Genomic DNA, 23,978 nt, shown 5'->3' on the forward strand with positions numbered 1-23,978 from the left:
ATTCCGCTGCACAGTGCGCACTGCCGAGTTTGAGGCAGGCTTTGCGCCTGGAAAATCCCACCAGAGCACTGAACTCTTACGCGGTCCTAGTACTCTGAATCATCTGCCGGAGATTACGCAGTGTGAAACTGGCCTTATGGTATTAATCTGCTGAAAGGAAGATTGCATGGTTTCTCTCTTTCCCAAGGCATGAAATACTATTCACCAACAGGAAAATATTCTGATCTTTATTTTACCACATTATCAAGAGCACGATTACAATGTCATCTCACATCCCTATATTGATTTTGCTTTACTTTTTATACAAAATTGTACACAGAATAAAGACAATACAATATTTTACAGGCTGTGTCTAATGAATAATTTACATAATGTTCTTGTACAAAAAGAAAAGGAAAAAAAAAAAACATAACACAAGCTGTACCTCTTGAACATTCAACCAAAATATTTAAATTTTGGAGGACATACATTTTATCTGAAACTAAACCCATGGGAAACAAAAAAACAAGTATGAACAATAATAGCTACAACCTCTTTATACAGATGCGGTCTTTACAAAAGCCAGATGAATCTAATGTTAAAAAAAAAAAAAAAACTTTAAAAAACACAAATTTACACCAATACAGCCCCGTTCTTGTAACAAAGTGAAGTGAAACCTTGATTATATTCTAATGTTATAACAGTAGGTAATAGTAGTAAGAGAACGGGATAATATTCATGTTTGTAATAAAACACTGCACTGCAGGTATATGTCTATTTTGGAGTAATTTTAGTGATTTTAATATAATACATTCTGGTAAATTACAAGCAACTTCATTAGAATTTCAAAGAGAAGAAAAGTCCTAAATACAGTCTGTACTGACAAGAAGGACACCCCCTCACATTAGTATCAAGTAATGGGCCAAATAGGTATCATGTTTTACATAGATGAATCTTAAATGTAACATTGTAACATTACGTATGGGGCATTCAATACATACAAGTTTACCTACTTTTAGTGTCATATGTGCAAAGAAATAAAACATCTAGACTGTATATAAAGCAGAAGAGTGGTGTCACCACATGCTGGATCATGATATAGTACAAAAGTCCATTGTAAGAAAGTGCCATTAATATTTTACAAACTCCACAGAAGACACAAACATTAATGGGACTTAAATTCTTTTTTGTAAGCAAGTTTACATTGCCGACTGTATTTACTATGCAACTAGTCTGATTTTCCTCCAAAACAATGTGATCTGCATGCAGCAAAACTCTACAAGTTATACTTAAAAAGTGCAATTTTTTTTTAAAATAATTTAAGACCCAAATAAAAAAAAAAAAGCCGAACAAATCACAAGTGTAAACAGAATTTAAAATTTTCATAAAATTCCATGTTCCAATTCATTGAAGAGGACAGACAGAAGTACATATGAACAATATGTAGGTGCACTTTTAATAGCATGTCATCTCTAGTCATCATGGCGATAAGTGAATATATCTACATTGTTCTTTGCATAATTGCACTGCATAGCTTCTAAAGGTTATATCTTCTGATGCAAATAATTTAGATGTCAACTGTTTATACATAATAGCCATCAATACTTTTATTGTAAGAATTTCTCCAGCTTTCCCCCATTAGACTAGTCTATATTACAATAAAAACATTTATTTCCCCCAATTCGCTGTTTTGGGAAGTATAAGATCTTTAATATTTATTTAAAAGAAAACATAAACAAAAACATCTTTAAAATACTGGAAATATATTCTGAAATAGACATTTCTTTTCTTTTTTTCTTTAAAAGGAGAATAAGAAACATCCAAATGTCAGGTAAATAACACTGACTACAAATCAGATGAAGGAGAAAGCAGCAAACCTGGTATAAATGTTGAAATGGTCCAGCATTAACATGTATTTGTGAAGCCAAAATGAGCACAAGGAGAATGAATACTCAGTATAGGCGAAATGTCATTGAAAACTAAACACTCCTCCCTACATGGGTAGATTTATTATACACTCCTAGAATCTGGTAAGATTTGCTATTATTATGTAGTTCTAGACTAGATGGAATTTATGTTCTTGCTAAAATGGTTTAAGTAATTATTATAATATAATGGTTTAATATTACTGCTTTTAATCCAGAGACCTTGCTGCAAGAGTAAAGGATATTTAGGGGATATGCACCAACAACCCATTCTTAAGATAGGCTGCCAATGTGCATTTGATCCCAACTCTGGAACTGCTACAATCAGCAGAAAGAGAAACTGCGGCCCATTTACTACAGTATGCAGGTGCATCTATGCAGTTTCTGTCTGACACACTAGCTTAGCCCATTCACTTTACTGTCCTGAGCTGCAATACCAGACACAGCCTCAAGAGCAAGGATGTCACTGCGTCAAGTATTGTTGCGAGGGAGCCATGCCTTTCTAGTGAGCGCTGCTGTTCCCCACAAAAGATGACAAATACCAAGGCTAAGCTATTGATTAGGCTCCTCGAAACCCCTTTGAAAGCTTTGTTTATACAGCACAGTTTTTGATGTATATTATTCCATGAAATAACAATGTTTTCCCATGAATTACATAAAAACTGCACTGTGTGAACACAAACAACATCACCAAAGGCCAACAGCTTTTCATAATGGAGCAAGGGGACATAATACTAGGGGGAAACAGTTACACAAACAGCACCTAAAACAACAAGGGCACTCAAAGAACTGAACATACATATCCAGCGGTCTCCTCATATTTGCAACTTTGTTAATTTATTAAACAAAGAGCAGGACTGGAATATAAAAATAAGCATTAGTTTGGAGGCACATAGAGTAATAACCAGAAGGGAAAAAAACTGAATCTGACATTGTTCTCTACAAGAACGGGTATATTTTAGCAATATTCTGCAAACACCCAGCACAGACAAAAATCACACTAAGCTAGCCTCTTTGTGATGTTTCATTGTGTGTTGATTCTTTTCAGATGGCCGTCGAAAGCCTTTCTTGCAGTAGTCGCATCTGTGGGGATAGTCTTTGGTGTGGATGGAGATGACATGGCGTTTAAAACCAGAAGCGTCTGTGGTGTTGTACTCACAGTACTCACATTGATACACTTTTTTACCACTGTGAGACTTCATGTGCTTTTTCAGTTCTTGCTGCTGCCTGAAGCCTTTACGGCAGCGTTTGCACCTGAATGGCAACTCCTTAGTATGTACAGACAAGATGTGTCGGCTCAACACAAAAGGGTCCGCAATCTGGAACTCGCAGTGCCTGCACTGATGCATCTTTTTACCCCTGTGTGCAGCTTCATGCTTTTTAAGCTCAGAAGGCCGGTGAAAGCCCTTCTCACAGACTTCACACTTGTGGGGATAATCCTTGGTGTGCACAGAGATAATATGCCTTTTCAGGTCACTTGAGTTAGAACTTTTGTGGTCACAATGCAGGCACTGGTGACTTTTGCTCTCCTGATGCAGGATGACATGCGCCTGTAGATCTTTAGAGTCTGCAAATGTCTGGAGGCATATCTCACACTTGAATGGCATTTCTTTGCTGTGCTTTGTCTTAACATGGGTTTTTAAATTGGAGGAGTCAGCAGATTTGTAGTCACAATATTGACAGGTATATGGCTTCTCGCCGGTATGAGTGCGCATGTGCTTCTTTAGTTCCGATGGGTGACGGAAACCTTTTCCACACTCCACACAGATGTGTGGAAAACTCTTACTGTGCACGGCCAAAAGGTGTCTGTTTAGTAATCCTTGTTCAGCCGTTTCATAATCGCAGAACTTGCACTTGTGCATTTTGTTGCCCGCCTTTTCCTTGTGTGTCAGCTTGTGGGCAAACAAAGCATTAGCATGTAGAAATACTTTTCCGCATTCATCACAATCCAGATCCTTCTCCGTTTTAATAACCGCAGCAGACAATTTGTGACTCTCCAGGTGGTTATGCAGGCTTACTTTTTTATTGGTGGTATAATCACAGTCAGTGCAGCGATATTTCTTACGCACTAGATGTTCAGGGTGGTTCTTCATGTGCCTCTTCAGAAAGCCTCGGGATTTGAACTTCTTGCCGCAGATCATACAGGGGTAAACAGTAAGTGGGTGACCATCAGGTCCAATAATTATGGCTATAAAATAAAACACAGAGAATCACATTTTAAAGCAACTGATGGAGTTTATAGAAAAATAAAGTTAAACTTTCTGACATCCTTTAATATAAAAGGGTCTGTGGTTTGGTTTTGTGGAGATTTTTCTACTGGAGAAGTGAGATAAGAAATTAGTGACAACAATCTGGGACAAGTTACTGTGACATCAATGCTTCCAATTTTTATGTCCAGGAGCCTACTTAATGAATTGGACTTATTTTCTTTAAAAATTTATTTAATTTATAGACAATTCCATAAGAGGACTGTCACCTGTTTTAGTGCTTGTTCCATAACTAGCATTTTATGGTGATATTATATTCATAGGTACTGTGCGCAATAAAATATCTTTTTCTGGAGTGCTGAATGTCTGTAAACATCTAAATTCAGACTTGGACCAAATTCCCATATCTAGGGATCGAATGCCATCCCGAATGAGAAACCAGCATAACAATAGGCTCCACAAGCTGAAATGGGCCACAGTGCTAGACAAACTTGCAATATATTAAAAAAAAAACACTGATTGCTAAACTCCCATTCCACCCCCCCCCCCCCCAATCTGCTGCCACCACCAGAAGGTAAATGTGTCAGTTCACTGGACATACTTGAGTGTGTTTAGGTGATCAATATCTGCAAGTAGGGCTGGGCGGTATGACCAAAAATGTGTATCACGGTATTTTTTGTAACTTATGGCGGTTCCACGGTATATAACATTATTTCTCTCCCCCCCCCCCCTGAAATCATGTGACCCGCGAGCGCTGTTCTGCTTCTCCCCCCTCCCAATTCATTATCAGCCCAGCGCTGTGCTGTCCCCATCGGGGAACTAATCACGTCACCCGCAAGCGCTGCCTTCCTCGTCCTCCTGTTTGTTGTGGGCCGCCGGCACGGGCTGACGGAGAGCCGTCAGACTATCACCGGCCGCATCGATGTTCCGCCTCGGCCGGTGATAGGCTGAGCTCACTGTCATGTAAGAAGCCGGCCAGAGCTCCTTACATGACAGTGAGCTCAGCCTATCACCGGCCGAGGCGGAACATCACTACGGCCGGTGATAGGCTGACGGCTCTCCAAAGTTCCGTCCCCAGAAGCAGGTGAGGCCGGTACCTGACCAACGGGGCAAGGTGAGTTAGTTTATTTTGTTTATCTTTTGCAGCCCCGTGCATAGGGATCCAGCGTACAGTAAAGATTTCCAGCGGCCCGCAACAAACAGGAGGACGAGGAGGGCAGTGCTTGCAGGGGGACATGATTAGTTCCCCGATGGGGACCGCGCAGCGCTGGGCTGATAATTTGGGGGAGAGAAGCATAAACAGCGCTCGCGGGTCACATGTGATTTGTTCCCCGATGTGGGGACAGCGCAGCGCTGGGTTGATCATTCATTTATTCCCAAGGGGGAGGGGCCGGTATTGCGGTATGGGAAAAATTCATATTGTGCAGGACAAAAATTTCGGTATTCGGTATGAATCGGTATACCGCCCAGCACTATCTGCAAGTTTTCTGTAGGACAACAGTTTGGCTGTACAGTATCATACAAAAATGGAGGGATATCTAAGGCTAGTCAGAGAACGAAGAGTAATGCCACCAGCTTCCCTGGCTTATAACTCCCGATCACAGCAGGTCTCCTGAGTGAAACCCGATGCGATCAACAACTTTTGACATGCCAAAAGTTGTTTTTAATGACTAACACTTTCAACCATTTTCTTTGTATATTTCTTCATTCGATATCCCTCTTTATGTGATATGAAAAAAAAGTTTTTTCTCAAGCAACTAGGACCCCTAGTGGTATATTTGAAGTATTACCTATATCTTAAATAGGTTTTCATTCATATACATTGTTCTACTGAAAATCAGATAAATTAGCTTATCTGGTCGCCCGCAGGGATCAGATCAGTCAAGATGGTGGACGAAGAACCCCTCAACCTGCCTCCGTCTGTCTCCCGGGGTCTTCTGCACTGATCGACCTTCCAGCAGACCAGAGCAGAAGATCGCCAATAATACTGATCAGCACTACGCCTATGCATAGCACTGAACAGTATTAGCAATCTAATGGTTGCTATAAAGTCTATTATAGGGACAAAACAAAGAAAAAAAAGGAAAATAAATGTAAAAAAATAAAAATGTGAAAAAGCCCCTCCACGATATAGATCTAAACCACCCCTTTTCTCCATTTTAATAAAAAAAAAAAAAAGCATATACAAATCATAAATAATAAACATTTGTGGGATCGCCGCATGTGTAAAAGTCCGAACTATAAAAATATAAATGTTAATGATCTTGCACAGGTAACGGCGTAAAAGATAATGGGGGGGGAGAAATCACATAACATTGCAAATTATTATTATATTTTTTTTTATAAAAAGCGATCAGTCACATTTAAACAAAAGTGGTACTAAAAAAAAATATATATAAATACAGGTCATGACGCAACAAATGAGCCCTCACAAATGCCCGTATAAGGAAAAATGTGAAAGTTAGAGGTGGTGGTGAAAATAGGGCAATTTTAAACGTACTGATTTGGTAAACAAAAAAAGCGTGAGATTTTTTAACCCCTTAAGGCACGGGTGTCAAACACAAGGCCCGCGGGCCAATCCAGACCTCGTCATGTGGCCCGCGTAGCCGCCGCCAGCCTTCACCAACGTCTGCCGTCTGTGACCCCGGGTCGGAGGAGCGGTGACCGGATCACAGTGGGGGCAGAACACAGACATACAGCCTCCAGCCATACACTTTATATGGCTGGAGGCTGTATGTCTGTGGGGCGGGGGGGGGGGGGGGGGTTGGGGTGCTGCCAACCTAATGTGGGGGAACATGCTGCCAACTAATGTGGGGGGAACTATACTGCCAACCTAATGTGGGGGGAACTATACTGCCTACCTAATGTGGGGGGGGAACATGCTGTCTACCTAATGTGGGGGGGAAGGGGGAACTATGCTGCCTACCTAATGTGGGGGGAACTATACTGCCAAACTAATGTGGGGGAACATGCTGCCTACTAATGTGTACGGTACGTGGGGGAGGGGTCCTACAGATACAACCGGCCCTTTGAGGGTGACCAAACTGTTGATGTGGCCCCCGATGAATTTGATTTTGACACCCCTGCCTTAAGGACAGTGTTTTTCCACTTTTTTTTTCCTCCTTACTTTTTAAAAGTCATAACCCTTGCAACTTTCCACCTAAAAATCCATATTATGGCTTATTTTTTGCACCGCCAATTCTACTTTGCAGTGACATCATTCATTTTACCCAAAAATCCACAGCGAAACGAAAAAATAAAAATGACTGTCCGACAAAATTTAAGAAAAAAAGCTTTGTAACTTTGGGGCTTCCGTTTCTACACAGTGCATTTTTCGGTAAAAATTAAACCTTCTCTTTATTCTGTAGGTCCAAACAGGTAAAATGATATCCTACTTATAGTACAGACCAAAAGTTTGGCAACACCTTCTCATTTAGAGTTTTCTTTATTTTAATGACTTTGAAAATTGTAGATTTACACTGAAGGCATCAAAACAATGATTTAACACATGTGGAATAATATACATAACAAAAAAGTGTGAAACAACTGAAAATATGTCATATTCTAGATTCTTCAAAGTAGCCACCTTTTGCTTTGATTACTGCTTTGCACACTCTTGGCATTCTCTTGTTGAGCTTTAAGGGGAAGTCACCTGAAATGGTTTTCACTTCACAGGTGTGCTGGTGTGGAGGAGGAGGTGTGATGGTGTGGGGGTGCTTTGCTGGTGACACTGTTGGGGATTTATTCAAAATTGAAGGCATTCTGAACCAGCATGGCTACCACAGCATCTTGCAGCGGCATGCTATTCCATCCGGTTTGCGTTTAGTTGGACCATCATTTCGAAGCAGAACAGCGCTCGCGGGTCATATGATTTTGGGGGGGGGGGGGGGGGGTTGGGATACCGTTATATACCGTGGAACCGCCATAAGTTACAAAAAATACCGTGACACACATATTTGGTCATACCGCTCAGCTCTAACTGGTCATGCAAAAAACAAGCCATCATATGGTCTGTGAATGGAAATAGAGAGTTCTAGATTTTAGAAGGCGAGGAGGAAAAAACTAAAACGCAAAAATAAAATTGGCCTGGTCCTTAAGGGGTTTAAAACAAAACAAAAATCTTGAAGGGATAGATTTTTGTTGTCATACCACAAACCATCTGAAAACTATTGACAGAACCCAATTCATCACTACAACACACACCTGTTTGGTACTGACGGTTTTCTCCCCTCCTTTTCTTCTTTGGTTTTTGCTTTGATAATCTGTCGAGTCCATCAGATTCATCTATGTGCAAAAGGGCACTAGCAGTGCCATTCCTGTGTTCCACTCCCTCTAGGTTGTTATTCATATTATTACCTAAAGCAAAAAATCAATTAGTAAGTAGACAAGACAAGCTGTAATAAGGAGATTTTTTACACTTACTGTAAAATCTTTTTCTCAGAGGCTCCATTGGGGGACACAGGAACCATGGGTATATCTTGCTGCCACTAGGAGGCTGACACTAGGCATACAAAAAAGAAGTCGGCCCCTCCCAGCAGGGTGTACCCCACCTACTGCCTTACAGACACTCTGTTTTAGTCCCAAAGCAAGAGGAGGAACCGAAAAAATACAGAGTCCGGAGGGAGCCCAGTCAAAACAACGAACCAACAGACTGACAGGCGACCAACTCTCAGACCACAACTAACAATACAGGGTGGGAGCTGTGTCCCCCAATGGAGCCTCTGAGAAAAAGATTTTACGGCAAGTGTAAAAAATCTCCTTTTCTCATTCAGTTCCATTGGGGGACACAGGAACCGTGGGACATACCAAAGCAGTCCCCGGGGTGGGAAGCATGTAACCCAGAATCAAGCGGACGGCAGAGCCACCGCTGCCTGCAAAACCTTACGCCCCAAAGAGGCGTCGGCGGATGCAGAAGTGTGCACTTGGTAAAACTTGGTGAACGTGTGCACCGAAAACCAAATAGCCGCCTTACACACCTGTAGGGCCGAAGCCCTGTTAAAGACCGCCCAAGAGGCCCCCACAGAGAGAGTGGAGTGAGCCGTAACCCGAAAGGGAGGATCATTCCCCTTGGAACGATACGCTTCAGAAATGGCAGACCGGATCCACCTGGAGATGGTGGCCTTAGAAGCCGGCAAACCTTTGCGTCGGCCCTCCGGAAGGACAAAACGCGACTACGACCGTCGGAAAGAAGAGGTGGCCTTGAGGTTAACTCGTAAGGCTCGGACCACATCCAGATTGTGGAGAGAACGCTCCTTAGGATGAGACGGAGCAGGACAGAAGGAAGGCAGAACGATATCCTCGTTCAGATGAAAGAATGAAACCACCTTCGGTTGAAAAGAAGGAACCGGCCAAAGTACCGCCTTGTCTTGATGAAGAATCAGGGAAGGAGGTTGACAAGAAAGAGCTGCCAATTCCGATACCCATCGGATCGAGGTCACAGCTACCAAAAAGGCGACCTTCCAAGAAAGGAAAGGAAGAGAAATATCGCGGATAGGCTCGAACGGAACGGATTGCAAGGCACTCAGGACCAAATTCAAGTCCCAAGGGGGAGTAGGAGACCTGTAGGGAGGAATCTCGTGAGCTACTCCTTGGAGGAAGGTGTGAACCGATGAGTCAGAAGCTAGAGGCCACTGAAAAAGAATAGACAGCGCAGACACTTGACCCTTGAGAGAACTAAGAGCCCCCACGCATCTCAAGACCCGACTGCAGAAACGCCAGAAGGTTCGGCAGAGAAAAACGAACCGGGAAAGAGAGCGGGCCTCACACCAGCGAAAATAAGCCCGCCAAGTCCTATGGTAGATCCTCGCCCAGGATGGCTTACGCGCCCTATGCATAGAGCGAATACCCCCAGGTGAGAAACCGCCAGCCTTCAATACCGCGGTTTCAACCGCCACGCCGTCAAACGTAGCGGCTGTGAATTGGGGTGGCAAAGAGGACCCTGAGAAAGAAGATCGTGACGATCTGGCAGCCGAAAGGGAACGTCCACCACGAGCCGAACCACGTTGGCGTACCAAGATCGGCGGGGCCAATCCGGAGCCACTAGGATAGCCGATACGCCTTCCGCCTTGAGTTTCCTGAGCACTCGGGGAAGGAGGGGAATTGGCGGAAACAGGTACGGGAGAGTGAACCGAGACCAAGGAAGGACGAGGGCGTCTGCGGCCAGCGCATCTCTGGGACTTTGCCACGAAGCTTGGAACTTGCCGGTTTAAGCGGGACGCAAAGAGGTCCACATCCGGAACCCCCCCCCCAACGACTGCAAATGGACTCGAGGTGAACACCTCCAGGTGAAGGGACCACTCCCCTGGATCGGGAGAGGAGTGACTTAGAAAGTCTGCTTCCCAATTTTCCACCCCCGGAATGTGGATCGCTGATATGGAGGGAACCATGCGTTCCGCCCAGGTGAAGATCTTGGACACCTTGGTCATGGCGGCACTGCTACGAGTGCCCCCTTGGCGGTTGATATACGCCACGGCTGTGGCGTTGTCCGAACTGGGCAACCCCAAAGAAGAGAGACTCCCAGTGCCGGAGACAAAAGGAATATCACCCGGATCTCCAGGACATTGATAGGAAGCCTGGCTTCCCGAGGAGACCACCGGCCCTGGACCGTCCAGTCCAGGAGAACACCCCCCCCCCCCCCCCCAGCCAAGGAGGCTCGCATCCGTCGTAAGAACTGGCCAGTGCAACGGTAGAAACGAGCGGCCGCTTTGAAGGAGGGGAGAGTGGAGCCACCAAAGAAGAGACTGGCGAGCCGAGGTGGGCAGACGGATCCGGTGGTCTAAGGACAGGGGGTATCCATCCCAAAGGGACAGAATGGCCCACTGAAGCGGACGGCAATGGAACTGTGTAAACGGAACCGCCGACATGGCCGCCACCATTCTGCCCAACACTGCCATGCAGGCACGAATGGACACTGGATGCGGGCATCTCAAGTGACGAACGCCGGACAGCAGAGCACTCCGCTTGTCCGGAGGGAGGAAGATTTGGGAGCTCCCGGTATCAAACCGGAGGCCCAGAAAGACCAGAGAGCGGGAGGGAGAAAGGTTGGATTTCTCCTCGTTGATCAGCCACCCAAAGCTGGTTAGGGTCAGCAGGGTGATGTGGAGACTCTCCTCGTTCTGGATCCGGGACGGGGCCTTGATAAGCAGGTCGTCCAGGTAAGGAAGGACAGACACCCCCGGGACCTGAGAATGGCCATGACAGCAGCCAGGACTTTGGTAAAAACCCGGGGGGCCGTGGCCAGGCCGAAGGGCAGAGCCACAAATTGAAAGCGACCCTGCGGAACGGCAAAGCGGAGGTAACGTTGATGAGGAGGAGAAATCGGGATGTGTAGATACGCATCCCGAATGTCCACTGAAGACAGGAATTCGCCATGATCCATGGATGCCACGATCGACCGTAGCGACTCCATACGGAAGTGGCGAAGATGTTGGTTGAGGAGTTTCAGGTCCAAAATCGGAAGGACTGAACCCTCCTTTTTTGGGCACAACGAAGAGGTTTAAATAGAAACCCCTGAACAGGCACAATGACACCCTGTTGCAGCAGAGTGCGAGTGGCAGAATGAAAACCTGCGGCCAGAGTAGGTGAACGAGGAGGCCGGGACCGAAAAAAACCATCCCGGGGAAAGAACTCTATTCGGTAACCGTCAGAGATGACGTCCCGAACCCAAGAGTCCTGGACTTGTGCCAACCAAATGTTCCGAAAGAGAAGTAAGCGACCGCCCACCCGAGAAGGAGTCCCAGGTGGGGGCGCCCCTTCAGGTCGAGGAAGGTTTGCGGGTTTCCGATTTAGCGGGAAAACAGTTGGAACGATTATCCTGCTTCCAGGAGGAGCGAAGCTTGAAGGACGGGCCCTGCCTACCCTGCGAGGGGCTCGATTTTTCCTGGCGCCCCTGACCCAGGGAGCGAAAGGACCGAAAGGAGGTTGACTTACGAAAATTCCCACGCGCCGCAGTGCGGCGATCCTTGTTCTGGGGAAGCAAAGAACTTTTACCGCCCGTAGCCTCAGAAATGATGTCGTCTAGCCGTTTCCCAAAAAGGCAACCGCCAGTAAAGGCCATTGCAGTCAGAGATTTATTGGAAGCCGAATCGGCTTTCCAAGCTTTGAGCTACATGGAGCGACGAATGGCGACTAGGTTGCCAGCTGCGACAGCCGCACAGCGAGCAGACTCTAACGAAACCTGGCATAAATATTCGCCTGACACCTGACGAGCAATTTCAGCCAGATCATCCGGGGAGGCCCCGGACAGTAGTCCCTGACGAAGCTGAGAAGCCCACACCGCTAAGGACTTCGCGACCCAGGCTGAAGAGAAGGCTGGGAGCAGGGAGGATCCCACTGCCTCAAACGCGTACTTGGCCAAATTCTCAACCCGCTTGTCCGCAGGATCCTTAAAGGAAGCGGCATCCGCAAACGGTAGAGTGGTGGACTTGGATAAACGGGAGACTGGGGGGGTCCACAGATGGTGGAAAGGTCCATTTAGAGATAAGGTCCTGAGGGAATGGACACATAGTCTTTAGCCGTTTAGTGCCTTGGAAGCGCTTCTCCGGAAGCTTCCAGGCGATCTCCAGAAGTACATCAAACTCCTTATGAGGATGGAAAAACTTAGAGCGAGGAGTACGGGCAACGGAAACTTCAGGAGCAGGGTCCGAAGGTCCAGGGTCCTGTAGACGGAAGGGGTCCCTGACTGCAGACACCAAGCTGTCCACCAAGTCAGACATGGAGGACAGCTCTTCAGAATCCGAATGTGGGTCTGAATCCGCCAATTCACCCGGGGATCGGGAACAGTTAGTGGAGGCTCCTGATCTAGGTGACCGGGATCTAGAAGGGCGGTTCGGGGAACGGCCCCTAGGAGAGCGGTCGCGAGACCGGGAACGCTGCCTAGGAGCAGGAGACCTGGAGCGCGAGTGGTGCCTGTTATCAGGAGATGAGACAGGATAAAAAAAACATGGACGTCTGTGGGAGCATCGACTGTCCGAAGACGCCGAACTCGCTTCCCGAGAGGAACGCAAGGAAGACTGCCTTAAAGCCGTAGCCACCTCCTTGGAAACCTGCGTCAAGTTTGAGATAGTTTGGGAGAGGGAAGACACCCAAACCGGGGCCGAATCAGGGACCACAGACACCGAAGGACCATCTTGGGCAGGGGGAGCAGGGCGTGAGGAAGAGCAGGCAGAACAAGTGGGTACATCCGAACCCCCCGAAAACTTTACCTTACACCCTGTACAAGCATAGTAAGTGACCAAGGTAGGGGCCGCCTGTCTGAGGGAAGGTTCAATGCTGGGGGTAGACATTGCCAAGCACAGCCAACTAGTGACAGAAGTACTGGAACTAGCTCACCCAGGTTCCTGACTGACGTCCCGACACCTACGGAATACAGGACAGCCGGCTGGAGAAGCAGGGATGGGAGACCCACAGGAGCAGAGTGCAGCAGCTTCTGTGAAGAAGCAGTGCTGGACCAGGAGCGAGTCACGTGATACCGAAGGGGAAGAGTTACCGCATGCGCGATAGCACGTAAGAGGCTGAGACAGCCTGGTGTGCCCGTGCTGCCGCCTGATAGACTGAACCAGCCCTCCCCGTGCCAGCGATATAGTGATTGGGCGCTCAGAGAGCGCGAGAAGGGGGCGGAGCTACACTCAGCCGGGACCAGGCCAAAGCCGCGGCCTAAAGTAGAGGCCTGGCTCCGGGCCGAAAGCCGCCCTAAAGACTGTGAAGCCAGCAGCCGGCTCCCTCTGCGGGGACGGCTGCCGGAGTGAGTAGCAGCCGAGACCACACTCGGCCGGGACCAGGCCAAGCTGCGGCTAAAGTAGCGGCCTGGCTCCCGGCCGAACCAAGCCACCCCGACAGTGAAGCCCGCAGCCGTCTCCCTCCGTGGGGACTGCTGCTGGAAAAAACAAGCTGAGACCGCCCGCGGGGCGGAGCTACACTCAGCCGGGACCAGGCCGAAGCCGCGGGCTAAATTAGTGGCCTGGCTCCCAGCTGAACACGCCGCCCCGACACTGAGAAGCCGGCAGCCGGCTCCACTGCGGGGACGGCTGCCGGGGATACATAGCCAGACCGGACGGCCGTAAATACCGTCCGGAGGGGCTGGCAGCTCCTCACCATGTGTGGGGGCTGCAGCCCACAGTATGATGGTCGCGGCCAGTGCCCCAAAATAGTCACAGGTCCCCAATGCCCCTACCCCGCAACAATAAAAGGGGCCCCCCAACTGGAATAAAGTAATTTCCCTGAGTAACCCTTGAGGAGCCTTAGTAGATGGAGGGGGTGAGGGGTGTAGGGAACTCACCTGATTATGGAGGTATACTTACCTCCTGAGAAGTTCTGTCCCCAGAAGTCTTCGCCAGACTAAGCCTGCTGCATCATGCCAGGCTTCTTTAAGCGGGGCGAGCAGAGGCAATAGGCGACCCGGACCCAAGGTACAGACCTGGTGCTGGCCGGTGGCGAGGAAGGGTTAACGGACCATACTCTATAGAACCGTGCCCTTCAGTCGCATGTGGGGAAACAGGCAGCGCCATGCTCCTGTCGCCCCTACCTAGAAAAGAAAAAGAAAAAAATTCTAAACACTAACACTAAAAAAATAGTAAAAAGACCAGGCCTGGAGCAATCCTGGAGCCTCCTATGACACTAAGCTAAAACGGAGTGTCTCTAAGGCAGTATGTGGGGTATACCCTGCTGGGAGGGGTCGACTTCTTTTTTGTATGCCTAGTGTCAGCCTCCTAGTGGCAGCAAGATATACCCACTGTTCCTGTGTCCCCCAATGGAGCTGAATGAGAAATAATATTTCTATAGTGGGAAAGCTTACTATGACCAGTAGAACAATTTCAGTGGTTATTACTAACACAGGGAGGTACAAGGTGGTGAACGTGAAAGCATTCAGCTACTAGAAAGGTTTATTTCATTACATAATGGGAGGCATTTGCTAAAACTATCTAGTTCTTAGACAAACAGACATTGAGAGTTAGATGGACAGACTTTAAATAAGCCAGATTTAGCAAAGTGACTTTGCACTGTTCAATTAATTGACTTTGTTCTAACAAAGGTAATGTGTCAAAATTTTGCTGCATTGCATGGTAGGCAACATCCCCTTTTCGCCCATGCAATACCCCTTTCTCGGTGGGGCGAGGTGCACAATATGGTCCACACAGCAGCAAGGGGCCCCTTTTTTTATGTTTAATTTGGCAGGGGCCCTGCCCTGATGGCAGCCCTACACACAGCATAATAAATATGTCTCAGTTATACTGTGCACCACAATTTAGTCACAGGAGGAGCCAAAATTCTGTCACATCAAGCATAGTAAGGCTGCATTCACACCCCGTTTTTTGCAATACAGTTCCCGTATCAGGTTTTTGATGAAAAACGGATTCCTCAAAACCTGACTAAACTGTATCAAAACATGTGTACAAATTTCAACCTGTATACAGTTAAAAACCGTATACGGTTTGAAAAATTATGTCTGGTTGTATCCGTTTTTTTTAAAGAAAAAAACGTATACGTTTTTAACTTTTCACTCCATTTTTAATAAAGTTTCACTTGTTTGAATGAAATTCCAAGAAAAAAACTGTGCAAAGTCAAAAAACGTATTGTGAAAACCGGATGGAACCGTATGTACATACAGTTCTGTACGGTTCCCATCGACTCCTATGATTAAAAAAAAAACGTATACGGTTTAATACAGTTTCTCCCCCGGACCAAAAACCGTGGTAGACTACAGTTTTGGGTACGGGGGAAAAAAAAAAAACTGAAAAACGTACAGGATGCAAAACGGACACAACCTGATGCATCTTTTGGCATACGGTTTTCAATGGAGAGTCAATGCATACGGTTTTCACATTGAAAATGTATACAGGAACTGTATTGCAAAACGTGGTGTGAATGCACTCTAACTACGATAGGTCTAACACACTGAATTAGGAAAAACTGTGAATGAAACAGTGATGCTAGCATAAAGAAAAACTATGGCACTTTTAAACTGCTCCATGCAGCAGTTAAAGGAGTAGTGTACTAAAAGATAGGGGGGGGTTGCGATCTCCTGAACGTGATCTATTGAATGGGGCCCCGACAGTCTGCTGGAAGGGGGCATGCAGGCCCCCGCACAGAGCGGCGGCTGACAAGCCCCCTCCGGTCGCGGCTTCCTGCGGGGGTCGGAGCATCCGCTTCCGGCATACTGATGGGGCCCCGTTCAGGAGATCACGGGGGGTCCCAGTAGTCGGACCCCCCGCGATCTATAACTTATCCGCTATCCTTTGGATAGGGGATAAGTTATTTTTCACTGCACTACTCCTTTAATATAAAAGGAAACAATGGATGTGGTTAAAGGGGTACTTCCCTGGAAAGCTTTTTTTTTTTTAATCAACTGGTGTCAGAAACAAACAGACTTGTAAATTACTTCTATTTAAAAATCTTAATCCTTCCAGTACTTATCAGCTGCTGTATGCTCCACAGGAAGTTATTTTCTTTTTGAACTTCCTTTCTGTCTGACCACAGTGCTCACTGCTGACACCTCTGTCAATTTTATAAACTGTCCAGAGCAGGAGAGGTTTGCTATGGGGATTTGCTCCTACTCTGGACAGTTCCTAAAATGGACAGAGGTGTCAGCAGAGAGTTTTCCAGTGGAGTACCGCTTTAAACACGCTGGAGCAGAGCAGAGATGGCTAATGCTTGACATTGCCGATCAGTATAGCACTGTTCACTAGGTACAACAGGTGCGGCACAGCTCACTCGATTGCCCCTCCCGCTCACGGACCGGACCGGACCTCAGTCCATATAATAGTAGAAAGAAATGGAGTTGTCCAGAGCAGGATGTCAAGCAATGCAATATTTATTCAGCGGTAACTGTGGGTGATGACAAGGTGACGCGTTTCAGCTGCACTCAGCAGCCTTAGTCATACTGTTCACTGTTCACTATATGCAAACGAAAGATTGCATGTAATAGTCCCCTATGGGACTGTGAATTGTTTAAAAAATAAAAATAAAAAAAATGTACATAAGCCCTATACCTAAAAAAAAAAAAGTTTACCCCCACCCCGTTTTTCAAATAAAATAATGTATTATGTATAATGTGTTATAGGGGTCAAAAGAGGACAATTTTAAGCATTCTTTTTGTACAAAGTTTAAATTTTATAGTAGTAAAATAGAATAACTGTAATTCTTGGATGTGATGTCACCATGCAGCATCAATAATGTTAAGAATAATTTGGACATTTTCCCACGCGACTATACCAAATACGTTTTTTTTTTTTGCGGGGAAGGGGGAAGTGTTATATGCAATCATTAGACTTTCAGAGTAACAAGCGGTCCCCTTGCGATTACGCTGTGGTGATCTGTCACCTGAAAGCTGTAGCACTTGTCAGTTCAGTCCCTGCATGCTATGATCGCTATATGCTGGAGGTTACACTGCCAGTATCAGACAAAATAAAACCCAGCTGCAGGCAGGTGTCAGCTGTAATATATAGCTGACACCTCCTGTATAAAGATCGGGCTCAGTTCGTTATATGCAAGGACCAGTGAACTGCCGTAAAAAGGTGTGATCAGCGGTAGTTAAGAGGGTAGGTGTACAATGCGAAATATAAAATCTGCAGCACTGATGTGTTTACCATAAGCCGCAGCCCAAGCAACTGGCATGAAAGTCTTGCTTAGTTCAGAATCATCCAGCTGATGTTCATGTGTTATTGCAGCATCTTCCTCTCCAACAATCACCTCCATATAAACTTCATCAGCAATTTCTGCTACATCTGTAGAAACAAAACACGTTATTTGGAGATCCTCTTTAATCCTCAAGACGTACCTGCAGACGAGGGCAATGTAAATTACTTGCCCACCACACAATGCTTAGAGTCCAGATATTCAAGGTGATAAGGAATAGATGAGCTTGTGGACTCACCCAAATTATCATCATCAGTCTGAGAATCATTTACAGCCATGTAAACCATTTTTTCACGAGGAAGACGAGCTCCAGTATGAGGATCGAGAAGTCCATCTCCTGGATCATTTTCAGATTCACTTTCCACGATGTCTACAGTTCCACCTGCCAGGGAAGTTACTAAGGTTATTATTGAAACAAACATATCACCATAACATCACACCTATTACATCATTTCATGTATAAATATGTATATTTCACAATGCGGTTAAACATTCATACCCAAGTCTTCACCAGGATCTGCCTTAAAGATGTAAACCTTGATGACTTCTGGACATGACCCATCCAACTTGGCTGGGTCGCCATCCACTTCACCACCCATAGCAATTTCTTCTGAACACTCAATCTTTTCAGTATCATCCACTAAAAATAATATAAAATATGTATTAGTGATGTAACATTGATCACAAAAACTTAAGCAAAGAGCAAGATCTACTTAAAACAAATAATATTTTGACATTGTCACTTCACACAAGGAACTCAATTCTCATTGTATGCCAGTGGCTGGATGTGTGCAAATTGACTCTTGACATCCTCAGAGATCACCTATGCATCTGGATTCTCAAAGAAGAAAGAATACTGGTACTCCGTGGAGGTAAAAATAAAAAAACCTTTCCAGCTTTACTCAGCACATACTTAAAAAGATCAAACGGAGCTGTTTAAAGCAGCAATGCTAGAAAATTAGGAGAGTCCTTTATTTACCCACACCCATCTGTTTCAGCTTCTTACCCTTCATTGGTGCAAAAAAAAATAATAATAATAAAAATAAAAAATAGAAAAACCAAGGCTCAAGCTTAGGTGTGCAACAATACCTTTACCATAAATACAAATTTATACAGACAACATTTATATCTAAGTTCACACTTTGGGTTCTGCCACTTGATAATGTGTGAAGGACTGCTCTTTTTCTGGACAAGAAAATGATGCACGCAAGGTTTTCTCTGGAAAAAGAGAACAGATACCAAGGGATAAAGTGTAAACAGGGGCCATATATATATAAACTGAAGAATCTTTGTTTAACATCTCTCAGGTTTTTCAAGATATGCATTACAAAAATTCTATTGCTAGGATACAATACAGTTAATTCTTTTAAAAGGGAACATATGACTAAAACATCCCACATGTCAAAAAAAACAAATAAAAAAAAACACTTAAGATGAGTTGCCATTTACATTTCTGTCTGCCAACATAGGTATCCTGTCACCATGATAACACTACCTACTCTATCGACATCAGGTATTAACCCCTTAAAGACGCAGGACATAAATGTATGTCCTGGTGCGTTGGTACTTAACGCACCAGGACGTACATTTACGTCCTGTGCATAACCGCGGGCATCGGAGCGATGCCCGTGTCATGCGCGGCTGATCCCGGCTGCTGATCGCAGCCAGGGTCCCGCCGGCAATGGCCGACGCCCGCGATCTCGCGGGTGTCCACCATTAACCCCTCAGGTGCCGGGATCAATACAGATCACGGCATCTGCGGCAGTGCGCGATTTGAATGATCGGATCGCCCGCAGCGCTGCTGCGGGGATCCGATCATTCAGAACGCCGCATGGAGGTCCCCTCCCCTTCCTCCTTCCGGCTCCCGGCGTCTTCTGCTCTGGTCTGTGATCGAGCAGACCAGAGCAGAAGATAGCCGATAACACTGATCTGTTCTATGTCCTATACATAGAACAGATCAGTATTAGCAATCATGGTATTGCTATGAATAGTCCCCTATGGGGACTAATCAAGTGTAAAAAAAAAAATGTTAAAAAATGTAAAAGTTAAAAAAAAGTGAAAAATCCCCTCCCCCAATAAAAAAGTAAAACGTCATTTTTTTTTCCTATTTTACCCCCAAAAAGCGTAAAAAATAAATTTAAGACATATTTGGTATCGCCGCGTGCGTAAATGTCCGAACTATTAAAATAAAATGTTAATGATCCCGTACGGTGAACTGCGTGAACGTAAAAAAGTCCAAAATTGCTACTTTTTTAATACATTTTATTAAAAAAAATAATAAAAAATGTATTAAGTTTTTTTATATGCAAATGTGGTATCAAAAAAAAAGTACAGATCATGGCGCAAAAAATGAGCCCCCATACCGCCGCTTATACGGAAAAATAAAAAAGTTAGAGGTCATCAAAATAAAGGGATTATAAACGTACTAATTTGGTTAAAAAGTTTGTGATTTTTTTTAAGCGCAACAATAATAGAAAAGTATGTAATAATTTGTATCATTTTAATCGTATTGACCCTCAGAATAAAGAACACACGTCATTTTTACCATAAATTGTACGGCGTGAAAACGAAACCTTCCAAAATTAGCAAAATAGCGTTTTTCTTTTTAATTTCCCCACAAAAATAGTGTTTTTTGGTTGCGCCATACATTTTATGATATAAAGAGTGATGTCATTACAAAGGACAACTGGTCGTGCAAAAAACAAGCCCTCATACTAGTCTGTGGATGAAAATATAAAAGAGTTATGATTTTTAGAAGGCGAGGAGGAAAAAATGAAAACGTAAAAATTTAATTGTCTGAGTCCTTAAGGCCAAAATGGTCTGAGTCCTTAAGGGGTTAAAGTAGGAAGAGCAGAGCAGATTGATATAGGTTTGTAGGAAATTATTTAGTATAACTTTATTGATTGAATCCCTGCTTTCTATTAAGAGCTCAGTGAAAATGTCAGTTAATGATAGGCCCCACCCACTGGACTCCTAAGAATAGAAAGATCAGGGATTCAATCAATAAATGACAAGTTAAACTAAATAATTTCCCACAAACATATACCAACTTGCTCCACTCTTCCAGCTCTATAACATGATAGAGTTTGTAGTGTTTTCATGGCAACAAGTTTCCTATAAATATGTTAGCTGACTGAAATGTAAATGGCCGTCACACCCCCTCCCATAGGCCCCACCCCCTTTTGACGTCACGATACTCCGGCCCCGTGATTGTGAGTCATCAGACGTGGAGTGATCTTTGCTCTGTGAGGCTGCTGATAGGGGGAGCTGCATGAGAGATTGCGGGGGTCCTTTGGATAGTGAATAAGATTTCTTTGGCCGGAGTACCCCTTTATTGGTTATGCTAAAGCGCATTGATAAAAAAAATATGAATACTTCTTAGAGACCTAATAAGGCTATTTTCACAAGCTGCAGGTAATTAGCAGTACCGCAACTAAAAACCATGCGTGGTTTTGCTTCATTTTACCTAAAATGACGAAAATCATGGTAATATGATAAGTTAAACAGAGATTTGCATAATCACTGTAAAAAACAATGCTTACCACGATTTCAGCCACTTTCAGCAAAAAACACATGTAGTTGCAGTACTCTTAATTAGTCACAATACATAATGGACAGACTGATGCTCTGAAGTAAAAGAATGCCGACCCTGGAGATCTGTGCTCATTTACCGTGCTTTTACATGGCTTGACGCCAGGCAGCACTAACAACCGCGATTGTGTGGTTGTTTGCTGCAATCACCCATCTGCCGCATATCCCCTATTAACCCTTTAAGGACTCAGCCCATTTTGGCCTTAAGGACAAATTTTTAAGTTTTCGTTTTTTTCTCCTCTCCTTCAAAAAATCATATTTAATATTTTCATCCACAGACTAGTATGGGGGCTTGTTTTTTTGCGCGACCAGTTGTCCGTTGTAACGCCATCCCTCACTTTACCATACAATGTATGGCGCAACAAAAAAAATACTATGTGTGGGGAAATTAAAAAGAAAACCGCAATTTTGCAAATTTTGTAAGGTTTTGTGTTCACGCCGTACAATTTACGGTAAAAATGACGTTTTTTTTAATTCTTTGGGTCAATATGATTAAAATGATACCCATAATTACATACTTTTCTATTACTGTTGCGCAAAAAAAAAACAACTTTCTAACCAAATTAGTACGTTTAAAACCCCTCTATTTTGAAGACCTACAACTTTTTCATTTTTCCGTATAAGCGGCAGTATGAGGGCTCATTTTTTTGCACTGTGATCTGTACTTTTTATTGATACCATATTTACATATATAAAACTTTTAATACATTTTTTATCAATTTTTTGGGAATAAAATGTTATAAAAAAGCAGCAATTTTGGAATTTTTTTTATTTTTCCGTTCACACCGTTCACCGTACGGTATCATTAACATTATATTTTAATAGTTCGGATATTTATGCGGTGATACCAAATATGTTTAAAAAAATAAATTTTTTAACACTTTTTAGGGGTGAAATGGGGAAAATGGGACAAATTTTTTTTTTTTGCGGGTGTGGTTTTTTAAAAAAAATAATTTTTTTTTACTTTCATTTTTACACTTTAACCCCCTAAGGACTCAGGGTTTTTCCGTTTTTGCACTTTAATTTTTTCCTCCTTACCTTTTAAAAATCATAACCCTTTCAATTTTCCACCTAAAAATCCATATTATGGCTTATTTTTTGCGTCGCCAATTCTATTTTGCAGTGACAGTCATTTTACCCAAAAATGCACGGCGAAACAGAAAAAAAAAAATCATTGTGCGACAAAATCGGGAAAAAAACGCCATTTTGTAATTTTTGGGGGCTTCCGTTTCTACGCAGTGCATATTTCGGTAAAAATTACACCTTATTATTCTGTAGGTCCATACGGTTAAAATGATACCCTACTTATATAGGTTTGATTTTGTCGCACTTCTGGAAAAAATCATAACTACATGCAGGAAAATGTATACGCTTAAAAATGTCATATTCTGACCACTATAACTTTTTTATTTTTCCACGTACAGAGCGGTATGAGGACTCTTTGCGCCGTGATCTGAAGTTTTTATCGTTCTGATTTTTGTTTTGATCGGACTTTTTGATCACTTTTTATTCATTGACCAAAATACGCTTTTTTGGACTTTGGAATTTTTTTGCGCGTACGCCATTGACCGTGCGCTTTAATTAATGATATATTTTTATAGTTCGGACATTTACGCACACGGCAATACCACATATGTTTTTTTTTTTTTTTTACACTGTTTTATGTTTTTTATGGGAAAAGGGGGGTGATTCAAACTTATTAGGGAAGGGGTTAAATGACCTTTATTAACACTTTTTTTTGCAGTGTTATAGGTCCCATAGGGACCTATAACACTGCACACACTGATCTCCTATGCTGATCACTGGCGTGTATTAACACGCCTGTGATCAGCATTATCGGCGCTTGACTGCTCCTGCCTGGATCTCAGGCACGGAGCAGTCATTCGTCGATCGGACACCGAGGAGGCAGGTAGGGGCCCTCCCGGTGTCCGATCAGCTGTTCGGGACGCCGCGATTTCACCACGGCGGTCCCGAACAGCCCGACTGAGCAGCCGGGTCACTTTCAGTTTCACTTTAGAAGCGGCGGTCAGCTTTGACCGCCGCTTCTAAAGGGTTAATACTGCACATCGCCGCGATCGGCGATGTGTGGTATTAGCCGCGGGTCCCGGCCGTTGATGAGCGCCAGGACCAATGCGATATGATGCAGGATCACGCTTCATATCGCGGGAGCCGGCGCAGGACGTAAATATACGTCCTGCGTCGTTAAGGGGTTAAAGGGGTACTCCGGCGCTAAGACATCTTATCCTCTATCGAAAGGATAGGGGATAAGATGCCTGATCGCGGGGGTCCCGCCGCTGGGGACCCTGTGATCTTGCACGCAGCACCCCGTTATAATCAGTCCCCGGAGCATATTCGCTCCGGGTCTGATTACTGGCGATCACGGGGGCCGGAGCAGTGCGACGCCCTCGTGTGACGTCATGCTCCGCCCCCTCAATACAGGACTATGGGAGGGGGCGTGACAACTGTCACACCCCCTCCCATAGGCTTGCATTGAGGGGGCGGAGCGTGAAATCACACGGGGGCGGGGCCGTGATGTCAATGCTCCGGCCCCCGTGATCGCCAGTAATCAGACCCGGAGCAAACATGCTCCGGGGACAGATTATACCGGGGTGCTGCGTGCAAGATCACGGGGGTCCTTTGGATC

At 44.7% G+C, this 23,978-nt stretch overlaps 1 protein-coding gene across 2 annotated transcripts in view; it reads right to left on the reverse strand.

The window, feature by feature from the left end:
- Positions 1 to 217: 217 nt before the first annotated feature.
- Positions 218 to 23,978, reverse strand: part of ZFX (zinc finger protein X-linked) — a 32,705-nt gene continuing 8,944 nt past the window's right edge. For both annotated transcript variants that reach the window (XM_056558569.1, XM_056558570.1), the window contains exons 4-8: positions 18,243 to 18,383; positions 17,982 to 18,125; positions 17,695 to 17,832; positions 8,315 to 8,467; positions 218 to 4,092 (exon numbers count right to left, since the gene is read on the reverse strand). In XM_056558569.1, coding sequence (XP_056414544.1) covers positions 2,900 to 4,092; positions 8,315 to 8,467; positions 17,695 to 17,832; positions 17,982 to 18,125; positions 18,243 to 18,383 — 1,769 coding nt within the window. In that variant the 3' untranslated portion in view covers positions 218 to 2,899. The remainder of the gene's footprint in view (positions 4,093 to 8,314; positions 8,468 to 17,694; positions 17,833 to 17,981; positions 18,126 to 18,242; positions 18,384 to 23,978) is intronic.

This window comes from Hyla sarda, chromosome 2 (genome assembly GCF_029499605.1).
Source record: "Hyla sarda isolate aHylSar1 chromosome 2, aHylSar1.hap1, whole genome shotgun sequence".
Classification (NCBI taxonomy): domain Eukaryota; kingdom Metazoa; phylum Chordata; class Amphibia; order Anura; family Hylidae; genus Hyla; species Hyla sarda.